This window comes from Erigeron canadensis, chromosome 2 (assembly GCF_010389155.1).
Source record: "Erigeron canadensis isolate Cc75 chromosome 2, C_canadensis_v1, whole genome shotgun sequence".
Taxonomy (NCBI): domain Eukaryota; kingdom Viridiplantae; phylum Streptophyta; class Magnoliopsida; order Asterales; family Asteraceae; genus Erigeron; species Erigeron canadensis.
In genome coordinates, this window is record NC_057762.1 from 20,751,549 (window position 1) to 20,767,830 (window position 16,282).

At 34.0% G+C, this 16,282-nt stretch overlaps 2 protein-coding genes across 2 annotated transcripts; both read right to left on the minus strand.

The window, feature by feature from the left end:
- Positions 1–751: 751 nt before the first annotated feature.
- Positions 752–9,099, minus strand: LOC122589134 (probable serine/threonine-protein kinase PBL15). The gene is made up of 11 exons (XM_043761377.1): positions 8,880–9,099; positions 8,116–8,381; positions 7,572–7,693; positions 5,941–6,038; positions 5,331–5,683; positions 3,882–4,337; positions 3,280–3,440; positions 2,658–2,731; positions 1,740–1,887; positions 1,111–1,260; positions 752–980 (listed from the first exon to the last, which is right to left on the minus strand). The coding sequence occupies exons 1-11, from the start codon at positions 8,891–8,893 to the stop codon at positions 903–905; spliced, it is 1,920 nt and encodes a 639-aa protein (XP_043617312.1). The 5' UTR covers positions 8,894–9,099; the 3' UTR covers positions 752–902.
- LOC122589133 (putative pentatricopeptide repeat-containing protein At1g77010, mitochondrial) lies at positions 9,030–11,529 on the minus strand. Its single transcript, XM_043761376.1, has 2 exons — positions 9,462–11,529; positions 9,030–9,110 (listed from the first exon to the last, which is right to left on the minus strand). Exon 1 carries the CDS (start codon positions 11,527–11,529, stop codon positions 9,484–9,486), a length of 2,046 nt encoding a protein of 681 aa, XP_043617311.1. The 3' UTR covers positions 9,030–9,110; positions 9,462–9,483.
- Between the last annotated feature and the right edge of the window lie 4,753 nt (positions 11,530–16,282).

Here is a 16,282-nt window from a genome sequence, read left to right on the forward strand (position 1 = left end):
TCTTTTAACTTGGAAGAGCTTTCGCTCGACTGATTTTAAGCCTTTGAGTAAAATAATGAGCTCGGCCCATGAATATTTTTTTATTAAATTAAATAAACTTTTTATTAAATTATTATTTTTTAATAAATTCAATTGTGTATAGAGATAATATTAGTTTTTTAAATTTGTGATGGAAAAACAAAAAGTGTAAATTTAAATTTAAAGGGGGTATTTTCTGTATAATTATAAAAAGTATAAGTATTAAAATTGTCATTTAGTAAAGATGAAATAATTAAATTTGATCTAATAGTTCTAAATCAAAAATGGAGGTTCTTGTTTGTTTAGGAATGAGTTTAGCACTCTGTTATATATAGATTTGTAGATAACTTGAGTTATGTTAGTCATAAAAGAGAAAAATATATAATAAGAACTACGAGTATAACTTATATTATAATATGCTTGTTTAATCTTGTTTAGGCTGACTAGCCTACTCGAGTACGGTGTCCGAAACTCATTTAAACGAACTCCAAATTAAGCTCGAACTCAGCTCAAGCTTGTTTAGGCTCGATTTGTGCTGTTAACAAGTCAAACTCGAGTAGCTTACAAGTAGCTTGGCTCGTTGCACCCATACTTTGGACGATACAGTATGTCTAATGATACATTTTCGCTTGATGTGAACAAGTGACACATGAAGAGTAACAGAGATATAAACTCTTCTACAGATAATGGCAACATGGCCAACATACAATATCACTAATTTTAAGCTCTTTTATCCAAGCAAAAGAGTGCACAATTTGGTTTTCGTATATTAAAATTCTAATCTTTTCTTATAAGTCGTACAAATTGTCTTCCTACATGCTATATATGATAATCGAACCCCATATAGTAACTGACCCGAAATGTGCAGTTGTGTGTGTAATACATTAGGGGTTAAAATGTGTAATAAACTGATCTCTTAAAGCTGTAAAATGCTCACTCTCCCCTTCGAGTAGCTTTACAACCTGCAAGTAGTATATGAAATAGTTAATTCACAACAGACTAAAAGATTTATCAGAAGTTTTTTGAGATGTTTTTGTACTTGCTAAAGGTTCACCAAAAGTGTGTACGATTTGCTGAAGTAATAGGTTTTACCTCTCCCATCGATGGACGTTTCTCAGGGTCAAGTTTCACACACAAGTAAGCTGTTTTGGCCATATGGTACAATTCATAAAGATCATAAGAATCTTCAAGGCGAGGATCAATCAGATCATGCATTGCCATGTTCTCAACTAATGGTTCCGCCTGTATTACAAGAACAGAAAAGTATATAGCAATTTTAATTATAAGCAATTATATGTACCTGCATACGGGGAAAAAAGATTTCAGAGTTCAGATTTGGACAAGAACGGAGATTTTAGAAATATATTGTTGATTAAACTTTGATATCAGATGAAAGAGGTGGAAGGAATAACCAGGTCAGCATGGTTGGGATTTTCTAAAAATTTTCCACTGAACTAAGTTACATATTACTGTCGCAGTCGTCATTTTTTTGTAATATTCCAAAGTTTATAAAATAAGTAATGTGTTATATAAGATAACTTTTTTTTTGTATGCATACGTACTTTGGCTGGATCTCTGACATGATTGACCCGCTTTCATTTTAGCTAACTCAATTTAACCGTGGTGAATACATACGACCCAAATCAACCTAGTTTTAGGCAATTGGGTTAGACTTGACATTTCTGCTAATGATAACAATGATAAAAACTCGAAAAACATACCCATTGTCTCAGGGATTGATAGTTGTCATCACAATTTGAACTAACAGCTCTCCGTCCTGATATTAGTTGTATAAGAGTAACACCGTATGCATAAACATCTGTTCTCGTCGAAACCATACCATTCTCTGCATACTCTGGTGCGAGATAACTACAAAATATAAAAACATTCGTTCTTCATGCTTCCTGGACATAAGTGGGTTCCAATGTTTGTATTTCAAAAGTACTTTGGATTCCAAATGATATCAGTACCTTAAGAGTCCAAATATTATCAAACCAAAATCCATGCTCACAAGTATAACGTCATATTCATTTGTAACCTTACTATTGAGTTTAGCAGAATCATTTGTCGTAGGGAAAGGCTGTGTCAAAATAGGCATATTCACCAAACAACGAAAAATGTTGCGTGTCTATTTGTTACAAATTCGTTTTGTTTATCTGTGAATAAAAGCAAAAAGGATACAATTGAAACTTCTTCTGTTAACAGCGGGCCACCATATATGGAAACCAGCGGGAGACCATACTGGGGCAACTCCATTGGAGTGCTTTATTAAGGTGTTTAACCACTCAGCCAACGTTAATGGGTCACACTTATAATTGTTGTCACCGCAAGTTTCAGCTTTATGATATCATAGAATAACCTCGATATGAAAATTTTTGCTTAAACCATTTTCCTCGAAGGGACAAATAAAAAAAGTACCTAGGTATATTGGGTAGCATATTTATTGCTGTTTTGATTTGTTTATTCAGTTAAAATAACAAAGATATCCATAGTTCAAATTTATCGTCTTTGATTCGGAGAAAAATTTAAATAAATGTTTACATCTATTTAACAATATTTGTTATTGACATCAGTTCATTAGGAGGATGTTCTATCAAATAAATCCAAATTGTGTAACTAATAAATAAAATACTTCTCACCCCAATGTACCAAGTATTCTGGTCTGAATTGGAGAATCGTTTGTCTTCCACTTCGCAAGGCCAAAATCACCTAACTGTGTAAATGAACATAGCTTGGATTAGGAGCAACCACCATATGTTACATAACTCTGAAATTTGAATAACCATTAAAGTTATCAAGATCTCAAGAAACTAGAGCTATCAATAGATAATATTGTTCTGGTATCATTATCCAATTTTATGGGACATATGAACTACAAGAGTTGCGTTTTGGTTCACATTTCTACCTTTACAACGCAACGATCAGTGGAAGGTCTGTCTGAAAAGACCATCCTCTAATGAGATATTCTTATGAACGTGATGTAAAAAATAAATTATCATGTGCCTTGCAGCGCCTAGTTAAATACTGCACCGTCCGTCGTATAAGCTACACTTTTGATAGCACTAGATACTGGAAGATAAAATGCCTATCGATGATTTATATTGAGTTCTATAGTCCTATTTCCCCCACCCTCATGACAAGAAAACTACATTATGGAAGGCCAGTAAAGACACTTGGTATTCTCATAGAAAAACCAAATAAAACAGGAAAACAGAAGTTTCGGGAATTCTATTTCTTAAAGGAAAACAGAGGTGAGATTACCATTGGTACAAAGTCATGAGTGAGCAATATATTGCTTGGACGAAGATCCCGGTGAATGATAGGACTACTGCGACACTCTTCATGAAGAAAGCGTAATCCTTTTGCAGTTCCTACAGCAATTGCATGTCTTTGAGGCCATGTAAGAACATCTGCTGCTTCATCTTTTATTTACACAAACAAAAAAGTAAGTAACAAGGTGCCAAAGAACTGAAACATGAGATAAGAGACCAGAAGAAATATCCTACACGGAATCCTTTCAACATATATAAAACATTTTAGTCATTTCCTAATCAATGGGTCGATTTACGTGATATCATCTAAGTTGAGTTAGAAGGTGAACATGCCAAATGGGTTAAAGGTGTGAAGGTCTATGAAATTTTCTCAATCATTGTATTTATATACTAAATTACTATTGTATTAAAATTCTTTCATATTCATAACTAACACTTCATCCATATATAACAACGATCTATTTAAAAATCTGGATAGAAGATTTTCTGGGTCAACCCAACTGAACCCTGCCCATTTAATGCATTGCAACCTGCCCATCTTACTGTCTCTATCAAATACTACTGATATAATAATCATTTTATGTTGCTTACCATATAGATGCCACTCAAGTGATCTATTGCAAATATATTCATAAACTAATATGTTTATATCTTCCTTGCAGCAATAACCCAACAGCATCACAATGTTTCTGTGGCGTGCGAAGCTCAAAACATAAATTTCAGAATTAAATTCCTCAAACCCTTGTGTGCTTGCTTGTTTCCTAACCTTAGCAGCAATGATCTGCCCATCATTGAGCTGACCCTTGTAAACTAGACCATAACCTCCTTCACCTAACAAATTATCTTCTGAAAAATAATTTGTGGCTAGATGTATTTCTGAGTAACTAAATCTCATCGAGTCTTTGATATATAACTGAGTCGTCATCCCGCAATCATTACACAGAACATGTGCTGTAGAGGATCTTTTCCTCCTAGGACTTCTTCGGGGTAAAATTCCTTTGTTCTGTGAAGAACTAGTATGATTATTTCCAGCTCGAGAGAGAGAACCTGAAGAAGGAATTTTAGTAATAAGAGAGATATGTACTGCCGTGTGGTTTATAACATAACCTTACATCTAAAGCATGAGTTGACATAAGAAAAAAAAATTGAAATATAATCAGATTACATTATTTACTGATTCTACATACATAAAAGCTAGAGCAAGCGGGTTCAGTCAAGGGTTTGCATCAATAAAACTTTCAGCAATGGTTAAATTGGTTCGGGTCAAGTTGCACAGATCCCCCGAACTTTGTTTTGTACATTGGTTTTACTTATGTAAATAGTTAATGTACAAAATTCATAAAATTTTAGAAACCATATTACCTAAATAATATAATGTTTTCTAAAAAACTTAGGACATTAGAAGCATTTCAATAAACTTTAGGCTATTTTTGACCCGTTTATCATGTAGACATTTTTAGACCAGTTAGCCCGTCTCAGAATCAGCTAAGTTTATATATTTTACATGTTTCATATCTAGCACTTTATATACATTAACCCCAGTGGTCAAATTGGCAAAAAGAATATGATATGAAGCCATGCCATAATAGGCTCGCATCAAGCCATAAGATAGGTGTAGAACGCACTCCCAAAAGGTAGCTCAAAGGAGGAGGGGACACCTAGGCTTATAAAACACCAACCATTCTCATACTTGGCCGATGTGGGATCATAACAGAATATAACTTAACATGAAGTGAGTCAAATGTTAGCTGATAGTATTGTTAGTGCATGAAATATCTCAAATCATATATTGGGGAAACTTAAATTATTGCCGAAACTCTAAAGATTTTGTAATCATAGTCATCATACTAATTATTTATAGGAAGTTAGACAAAAGTGGTCCAGGTTGATCACTCGACCCAATTCGATACTAAAGCTACCCATTAACCAACACGCCTAAACTTCCATGTCGACGCTTATAGCTACAGCTACAGGATAAACCATAGTCCAGATTCTAGCACAAAGTTATGTCCAGATATAACTGTATATAAGCTTCCTGACCTGAAATGGTATGCTTTGTTGCCCCATCAGTATCATCAGTTAATAAGGAACTTTGAAGCGACGGTTTGTGCATTAATGAAGGCACAACTTTCTTTGAATGCATTTCAAGGTTTTCAAACGAGCCAAATGATTCAGAAAAGCCATGAGATTTTACTGACTGGTAAACGTTTTCTTTATCCTGTGGAGCTGACAGCTGAACGTGTTTTGACCTGTAAAGAACCACTTTTACTTCTGTGTTATCTGTATCGGCAGTGTGCTCTGTTTTCAAAGTATTTATTGAGAAGTTGTCTAAAACTGATGCCAGATTGCAATGGATTTGACCTTGGTAAAACTTGACATCCCGTTTCAAATTCCTGTCAAGCATTGGCTTAAATTGGTCATTTTGTTCAGATAGCTAAAGATGCAGCTCAAACAATTCTTACTAGAGGTTGGTATTTTATTTATATATGAGCAACAACAGACATTTAGTACAATACTATAGTGGTCTCGAGGTAGTCCACTAGCCAAAAGTTTGTAGGTTCAAGTCTTGGTAGCGGTAAATGTGTGAATTAATGTCGTTCAAAAAACCAAAGAGCTTATAATTCTGAACTAAACCATAACTAGAGCATACCTATCAAGGACAACCCATGTTGCATTACAGTTTGAAGCCTCTTGTTGAATAATTTTCTTAATAGGACTTCCACAAACAATCTTGACTTCTATGTCAACCTAAATAACAGGGAGAGGAAATTTATGTGAATCATTAGCTGCTGAAGAAACTATGTAGTTTACACCAAACTCAACCAATTTTACTTATAACTGGAATTATTCAGGTTATTTTCCATCTCTCGAAGGATAACTGGGTAGAATAAGATATTTACGACAAAAGCCTAGAAAGAAATAGGACAAACAGACCAAAAGTCTCCGAAAGTGTCAATATAAAGTATGAAATCTCCTAAATCATTTACTTCAGTTTATCAAATTACGACAAAGTATTAAAACTTATTATCAAATAAATGGAGTGAATCATCTTCTCTATTTCATTGTAAGGTTAAGACCTCATTTTATATACAATACCTAGGCTACATAAGAAAAGTAAGTACCAATCCTTCTTAGAAGGGATGGTAACGCCACCATGTGACCACATGAGCCAATAAACGTAGGGGGTTAACAAAAAATACCCGGGTTGAAACTTGCCAAAGGCAAGTGAGGAACTGTATTTGTAATCCATGTATGAGAATGGTGATTCACCGGCAAGGAGCTACACGGTGTGCGCTTTGAGTACCAATGCAGTACATGGGATTAAGGTGTTCCCAGTTCCCACCCACTTACACTTAAGATAAAGAAAGTAAACATAACAGTAATTTACCAAGAAACTAAATGGATAAACGGAGGAGATTTTCCTGTTCAGGTGATGGCTTAATATACCAGAAAACAATATTCATAAATAGATAAATGTTTAACAGATATAAAATAGTTTTGTAATTATATTTGGCACATTAATATTAAGTAAAATTGTCATCATCAAACATGCAAAAAATGTCATCTCGGTAAGGTCTTGTAACATAGTGGGTTTTGACATTCACTTAGACTAAAGAAACATAACATATGTTAGATTTTTCCATTTCATCTACCTTCTCAACTTTATGTCAATACTAAGGGTAAATTTTTTGACCCATTACTTACAAACGGGTCAATTTAAGTTGTGTTTTATCTCAAATGAATCGAATGGGCCAAATTTAGTATATCTTATGCAAAAAGAGAACAGGCCAAAGCGGTCAAACAGGTTGAAAGTCACCCATGATTTATTCTTGATTCATCAACCCACCTAAATTGTCTTATTCAAATTTTTTGATAAATATTGTAATAATACATATTGTACTTATTAATGCATTAACTATAATTGCATGAAATGGACAAAAAAGTCTTACGAGGCCATACCATTTGAATCAGGTGTGTTTCGAGCTGTACAATAAGATGACCATTTTGACCGGTTAACCAAGTTACTCAATCAACCCATTTTGTAAACTCTAGTCCAAATCTACTAGGAGACTTAACATCTTCAATATCAATAAATATATAAAACTTAAGAAGAAGCATGTGTTATATTTACTTTAAACGAAAAAACCTATTATCTGGTTTGAGTGCACCATGAAACCAGATACATGTAACATGTGATTGTCTTAATGTCTTTGATTTTGGTAAAAAAACACAGCCAATTCTCATTTAATATCTTTGCAGGTTATGAAAAATAAGTATTACCCCTACTTCTTTGCAATCTTCCGCACTTTTCTGTAACATTTTGGCATACATATCAAGTTTCGACTGAATTTCTTCTTCAACGGCTCTAATGTTTACTCCATCTATCTTCATTTGGTAACCAACTGAATAAATAATAAACTGGATAGGTTAGTCAAGTGCAAAACTTCATAAGATAATACTTTAAACAATGCTAAGATATCATGAACCCCCACCAAGTTTGCCTAATGGTCAGTCACAAGTCCTCACAAGAGGTCTGAAGGTTCGAACCTCACTAGGTAAAACATCTTGGGAATGGCGAGGGAAAGGCATCTGAAATGGTCACCGAGATACCCTGGTCCTCGGTTAGGCAACATACATCTGAGTCAACGAACCACCCCTCCTGGGTAACTTAAATAGGGAATATCTTATCCATCTACCCATTTATCTTTAAAAAGTTATGGCAAGCAACGGATATAAACAATAACAGAACACAAAGCCAGACCAAATAGCATGTTAAAAAGGTAAGAAACTAAAAATCTAAAAGAGGCAAGTCACAAACACTTACAGGGATGTGACATCTTATGCATAACACCAAACACAATGATGGTATCTCCCCTCTTAAGCACGTCTCCAGCTTTGATTTCTTTAATGACGTTCTTAAACTCCTTCTCAGTTCGATCTTTAGTTGCATCGAATGCCAAGATCACACGACCCGTCATCAAAGACTGGTTGTCTTCCATTTTCACGTCAGTAATGGTTTCATGAAAAAAAACCCATACAACAAAAATCTTTTTTTCTAACCATTTTCTATGCAGGGAGAAAAAAAGAGATCTGCAAACATAAATTATATACATCTTCTTACAAAGATCATTGTAAAAATATAGAACATTCCCTAGTATATTTCGTAAAGCCAAGTAAATAAATAACACAGTATCTTCCTTAAGCATATTCATAAGAGAAATATTGGAAATACTCAGCCGTCCAAAAAAATCGATGATTACAATGCAGTTAATGAAGACAACCAGAAAATGTTTCAGAAAATAAGGGTTGAAAGTCAAATCAAACTGCACTGGTGGAACTTTAAGTTTCATTATTTATTTTACACAACAAAACTTTCATTGATTTATTTGTCTCAGTTTAATTCCGTTTTAGTCCTTATGTTTTGAATCACTCCCTTTTACTGCTAAAATTTTTATTAAAGAGTTCCCAAAGTTTTTTTAAAAAATGACGATTAGAGCCCTAACCACTTTTTTAACCAATCAATTTGACTAAGTGACTAACACCTTCATGAACATATAAAAATGGTTCGGTTAGCAACAGGGTTTTTACCCGTATGAATACATAGATATGTGTTTCTTCAAACCTTGTCTCCCATCAGTTCATGCTTCCTAGCCTTGTGACCCGACTAGCCCTCTGTTCTCAGTGGTTGGATTTGTATGGACCTCTCCACCTCCTTTTAGCCAATATTCTCTTTTTTAAGTCATAACCCATCCTATTTATGAAGTAATGGGTCAAATTCGTCACCTCTCTCAATAGAGTTCCACGTATCAATGAGTTTGACTACAAGATGGGATAGGAGTATGGGAAACGTTAGATTCATGAATTAACATACTTGACACTGTAATAGACATTTTCACAACAGAAGGATGATGTTCTAATATTAGGCAGTGTCAGGATGTCAAAGACAGTCCTGCAACACAACCAAAATATGGGATCTACAACAGAAAGGTAGGCAAGTACATATCCAAGTAACTTGATTTAGGCTTATATTAATAAACATTGTATAGATGAACTATGAAACTAATGCACATCATGCTTTTAAGTTCTATATACATGTGTTCTATACAAATCTTTTATACTGTGAGACGAGCTTCTAACTGAATTTTAATAAGTATGGATAAGTACACTTACAATCAAAATAAGCATCGTTTTCTCAACGGTCAACCCAACTTGTACCAGGAACTTTCTTAATTCTATCCGCTGTCATTAAGTTTCTAACTTGTGCCGATCTCGCCCATTCCCCAGAGATGGCAAAAATGCTTGATAACTGAACATATGGATCTGGGTTCTTTGGATCGATCATTTTGATTTTCTCCGCAACGTTCTTCCCCAATATTGTGTCTCCATGTGCTAAACAACCTCTTAAAATTGATGACCACATGCTTGCATCAGCATCAAATGGCATCTTCGTAAGCAAATTTATGGCTTCTTCAAGGCGACCAACCCGTGCAAAAAGATCTATCATGCAAGAGTAATGTTCAATCCGTGGTACGATAAAATATTTGTGTTTCATTTCATGAAACCATTTCAAACCCTCTTCAAATAGACCACAATGATCACACGCAGACAGGACCGCAGTAAATGTAATATCTGTAGGCATGACACCTACTTTCTGCATATCATTAAATAGATCCAATGCTTCAACGCCGTAACCATTTGTGGCATACCCCATCAACATCGAATTCCATGAAGCTTGATCAAGATTCATCATTTGATCAAAGAGTTTTCGGCCATAACCAATTAGCCCGCATTTACAATAAAAGTCAACAAGGGAGGTAGAAACGATCTTATCGCATTCAAGACCAATAACAGTAACCCTTGCAAATAATTGTTCACCAAGTTCAAATGAAGAAATGATACCACATGTGCTGATCACACTGGCAATGCTAAACTTGTCCAAATAGAAGCCTATTGTATTCAATTCGCGAAAGCACGCAAGTGCTTCAATTGGGTAACCATTTTGACTTAACCCCGATATCATCGAATTCCATGAAATCAAACTTTTAGATGGTATACTCTCAAAAACTTGTTTGGCTTCTTCAATTCTTCCACAATTACAATAAACTGTAATCATTGAATTCAATAAAACTGTGTCGTATGTATTTAGTTCACCAAATAACTCACAAGCACTGTTATGCCTTCCACACTTAGCATAAGTGTCGATAAGAGCAGATGCAACTATAAGATCATGGGTCACTCCAAATTTATAAGCGTGTGCATGCATCTGTATTCCATACTCAAGAACACCTACACAATCACACGCACTAATAATACTAGCAATGGTAGAAGTCTCTTCCTGAGTCCCACGTCTCCTCATTTCACGAAACAAAAGAAGTGCTTCCATGGCCTGATTATTAACAATGTAACCCGAAATCAAAGAATTCCATAAAGCAACACATGGGTTACTCTTGATATCAAAAACTCTTTTAGCGTCCGTAATTCTACCACTATTAGAATACGCAGAGATCAATGACGATAGAGAGAAATCATCCGGGTATGGCAAACTATGCAGCAACAAGCTTGCACTATCCAAATCACCACATTTCCCATACATGTTAACAATTGAACTTCCCAAAACTGCATCAAACTCGACGCCATTAACGACTATCAAACCATGAACGATCTTTCCAAATTTAACAGCTAACAAATCAGTACAAGCACCAAAAACTGTAGCCAAAACATATGCATCCACATCACACGGTCCATAGAAACCCGACTTTATATCCTTAAACAACCTTAACGCATCCAAAGCTCGCCCATTTTCCGCATACCCATGTATCATTGAATTCCAAGCAACCCCATTTTTCATAGGCATCTCATCGAAAAACTTCCTAGCAGTATCCAACTTACCCGACTTAACAAACCCGGATATAATAACATTCCAGGAGAAACTATTCTTCTCAGGCATTGCGTTAAACAAATGTAAGGCTTGTTGTTCATTTCGTGATTTAACATAACCTTCTATCATAGAGTTCCATGTAAAGGCATTTCGTTGAGGCATTTCATCAAACACTTTGCGTGCATTGTGTAAAGAGTCACATTTAGTGTACATTAGTATGAGACGATTTGAAAACGTTAGGAAGGATGGAAAAATGCCTCTTTTGAGAAACAGCAGATGTAATTGTTTTCCATATTTGATGTGGATTTTTGAAGTTATTGTTTGTAATAAACGACTACATGACTGTAAATCAATTTCCATTTATTTATTTTGGGTTACACCTCCAAGAACTTATCGTGAAATTATTTTACTAAATGGCCAATGATGTCTTAGCCTAGTCGCATCCCCGATTTACTCGAGGTCTTGAGTTACATCCATAAGGATAGCAAACCTTAGAGTTTTTCCCTTAGAATACTAGTAATGGTCCATAATCAATATCATGAATGTTTAGAAAAAAAAAAAAACCTTAAAGTTTTCCTTTAGAATACTAGTAATGGTCCATAATCAATACTATGGGGTGAAGTTTCTCACGTGTCTTGAATGTTTGAAAATATATATATAGAGAGAGAGAATTTCCTTATTTTGAGAACTATTTTTTTTAAGAACCATAAGAATTCTTATATAATATACAAGGTTTTTTACCCGCACAATGTGCGGATATTAAATTTATGTTTTAAAAGTTTTAATATTGACATTGAAATCAATAATATATATAATGTTCAACATTTAAATACCAAAAAAAATAAACTTAGTTGAACATATTTAGAAACCTAATGGTGTTGTGCTATTTGGATAATGAAAATTAATTTAAATGAGATTGACAGTATCTTGTGGCTGCATATTTGCTCTAAATATCGTATTTGATCAAGAATAATTGTAATTACAACCCATGTTTTTATTAAAACAATTGCTACCCATGAAAGAAATGAACCCGCATAACCCGTAACTTCAATGAATCAAATTGTGATATCATTATCTAGTTAAAAATATTTAAATTCCTATAATAAAACGATTTTGATAATATACGATTTGATTAAATGAATCCAAGATTAAAAAAGTTAGATAAAGAATATTGCCTTTACAGGGAAAAAAAAAGATATATAGAAAATTTAAACTCATATTTAAGTTTATACGGTTTTATTTTTTCTTTTTTGCATATGGGATTTGTTTCTTAAATATAAAGATTTGGTTTCTTAAATTTGTGTATAAATATCTTTTTTATTTAATATTTAATGGATAAATTGTAACACCCCGCTAAAGCGGAATATACGGGATGCACAGATAAGCACAATTGCACACAGTACAAGTTCCAACACGGCCATTACTATATTTAAAGAACAGAAGTACGATTGTTATTACAGAACATGAATGAACTTAGAATAGTCAATATCTAGAAGACAGAACAATTGTCTTTTAAGAACAGAACTTGAACTGATGTAGTAAGGAAGATCTTCATTGCTCCTGAACTTGTACGCTCGAACAATCGCCAAAAGTATGAGCTTAGAAAGGAAGACTCCTATGCTAAAGAACTATGAACCTAGCCTGAAAATCATGTAAGTTCAAAAGGTCAACTACAAAAGTAGTTGGTGAGATTCACATAATGTACTTATAGTTTACATATACATATATATGTATAATAAGAACAAGATCATAAGTTTTGTACGTCGAACCAATGTACTTTATAATAATAAGGACTAGGTCAAGATCTGCACTTTGAACATAAGTATTTTATGATAGTAAGAACTAGGTCAAGAACTGCACTTTGAACACAAGCACTTTATAATAGTATGAATAGAACAAGAACATATAATAACTTCAGTTATAAGTTTTCACTGCTAAACCGATTGGCCAGAACTGAACCTTAATGTAATAGTATGCTCATATAGCTCAAGTACGTCAAGTAAGATCTATGTCAGAACAATGACATGAACAAGAACAAGTAATATGCATCCTCCTAAACTGTGGAGAATGGGGGTGGGCCTACCCTAAACAGCGCTGTCCATAATTACCTACGGTTCATTCCCTGAACTGTGGGATATGAATTGATAGCAGTGAACAAGAACTGAACAAGTACATGTACGAACTAGAACATAATAAAGATCAAGTACAGTAGTATAAATGTATTTAAGATCCTGCCCATTCAAAACTTAAATACTCCTTCAAACAGTTTAAGAATAATTTCATAAGTAGTTCAAGATCAAGCTCATAATCTAGTACATAAAATAGTTCACGAACATACGTACAAGTACGAAAATAGTTTTCATGCTTTTCAGTCCCCGATAAAGAACTTTGAACAAATGTACGAAAGGGGGATTAGTGAACTCACAGTGATCTGGTACAAGCACAAGTAGTATTAGTACAGAGAACAAGCACAAAGATAGATAAGTATATCTATCGAAATCCAAGCACGTCTTGATGGATTCCTAAGCACATGATGATCATAAAGAAGTACGTATATTAGTTCATGTGATTATTCAATCACAGAAATGTCCTTGATGAACTGATGATTTGGTCCTTTGAAGGTCTTTGAACGTTTTGACTCAAAAAAGTTTTAAATGAACTTTAAGTACATGAACTGGACTCGAACTGAACGTCTTTGAACTCACACATAAGTACTTATCGTGTTAATGAGTTGAACATGTCTTTAATGATGGACTGTTAGTCTTTAGAACTCAATTTAATTGATCATAGAACTCGTACTTTGATAATCAAGATAGAACATGTCTTAATTGTACTTTAATTAGGGTTTGCACTTTGTACGTCGTCTTAGATCGAACCATGATCTAGCTTAAGTGTAGATGATCAGCCTTAGATGTGTTTAATCGAGTAATGATTTTGTTATGAACTGATTAGATGATTAAGGATCAAGTGTGGTGTGTTAAAGAACAAGTACGTGTTGTTAAAAGATGAACATAAGATCGTTTTAGGGTTTTGAAGCCAAGATCGTCTTAATGGACATGTCAAGATCGTTTTGTTGTCTAACCAGGATCGTTTTAGATGCCTCAAGGTCAAGATCGTTTCTCCAAGATCGTTTCATTGTACAAGGATCAAGATCGTCTCACAAGATCGTTTTAAGGAACAAGGTACAAGATCGTTTTAGAGGACAAGAACTCAAGATCGTCTTAAGTATTTGAACAGGATCGTCCCACTGGACTTAGCACAAGATCATCCCACTGGACCTAGCACAAGATCGTTTTAAGGAACAAGGTACAAGATCGTTTTAGAGGACAAGAAGTCAAGATCGTCTTAAGTATTTGAACAGGATCATCCCACTGGACTTAGCACAAGATCGTCCCACTGGACCTAGCACAAGATCGTCCCATTCCAAGGACATGATCAAGTGTTTGAGCAAAACAAATCTAAAGGATCGGTTACCCATTATACGTACCAACAACACCACACAAGATCGAACGAACATGAACAATGAATCTAGGAGGGCTGCCAGAACGATCTTGGGCTCAAGATCGTTCCTCAGGATCGTTTCAAGAGCCAAACACGGCTGAAACAAGAACAAGCTCAATACACAAAGATCTAGATCGAATCCGGGACAAGTTAGAACATGAAACTTGTACATAATTGCATATAAACACCAACCATTAATACTTTTAACGATTTCAAGATCATCTATAACATAAAATAGGTGTGGCACATCAAGAACAAGTTTCCTTTCTTTTTCAAAAATGGGTTTTGGAGATTCAAGCATGTTATGACCCAAATTTGTTCACATATATGTTATTAAACACTTTTAGACACAAACCCATTAAACATTAACACGATTTCATATCAAAATTGGACCAAATCATCAAGAACATAAAGTTGGAAAAGTTCACTTTTAATTTGATCAAAACTCATAATTTGTTGTTGTTACCTGAGATTTGATTCCAGAAACACGTTTTGATTATCACAAGGATGCTAAAAGTACAAACGATTTTGATTTAACAACACAAAATCAAAGATTGAATTTAGTGTGTGAAAATGTGGCTGCACTAGGTGTTTTAGAGTGAGAAAGTAGAGAGAAGAAGAGAATGAAGAATGAAGGTTTTCTCTCTCTAGGTTTTCATCTTATTCCTTTATAAACTTTTCCCTTATTTAATGAACTTCATAAATGCAAGGACCATTTGCGAACATTTTGAACTAGAACTTTAATGAACATGAAAATTTATGAACCGAACTTTATCATTTCATTGCACATAATCATGAACTCGTCATATAAATCAAGGTTTTTTTTTAGACCAAATTGACCTTCACATAAGCATATAATGGAGGTCTAAAGTACGTCAAGAACTTAATCAAATTGAACTGTCTGGCCGTTCTAATGGCAAATGTACGTTTTTAAGAACTTAATAAGAATATTTCTAAGACGGTTGTTACATAAATATTGTCAAAAAAATGTGATAATGACACATAGGATAAAAACCTATGTGGCAAATTTTAAAAATAGCTTTATATTGAAGAGGGCTTTAAAAGGTTAGAATTCCTATTGTTTTAATAAATATATAGATTTGTTCACATGTTTTTTTGTCCATTCACATGTGAAATGATGTAAAAAAGTATGTTGTAAAATAAACCTTTTTATGAAACCTTCAAAGTAGCATTTTATAAACTTGTGAATGATTTTGTTCACATTTTCTGTTCACATGTGACAAACGACTATATGTAAGGTTTTGACAAAAAAATTTCTTCTGCAACATATATTTTTATAACGTTTCACATGTGAATGAACAAAAAAAAACATGTGATCCAATATAAATATTAGGAGTTCTGACATTCTTACAAAAAAAATGGGTTCCTAAAATAAGGGTCATATATATATATATATGACAACAATCAAATAAGAACATTCTTAAAATAAAAATGGTGAGAACACTTAAAAAACATCATTTTGATGCATTAAAAGTCCATAAAACTAACATAGTGCATAACTAATTATCATTATTTAAGTGTTTAACAACAAATTGATCCGTCAAAATCGAAAAATTCATGTTTTTGGGTAGATGCATCGTTTTGAAGAATA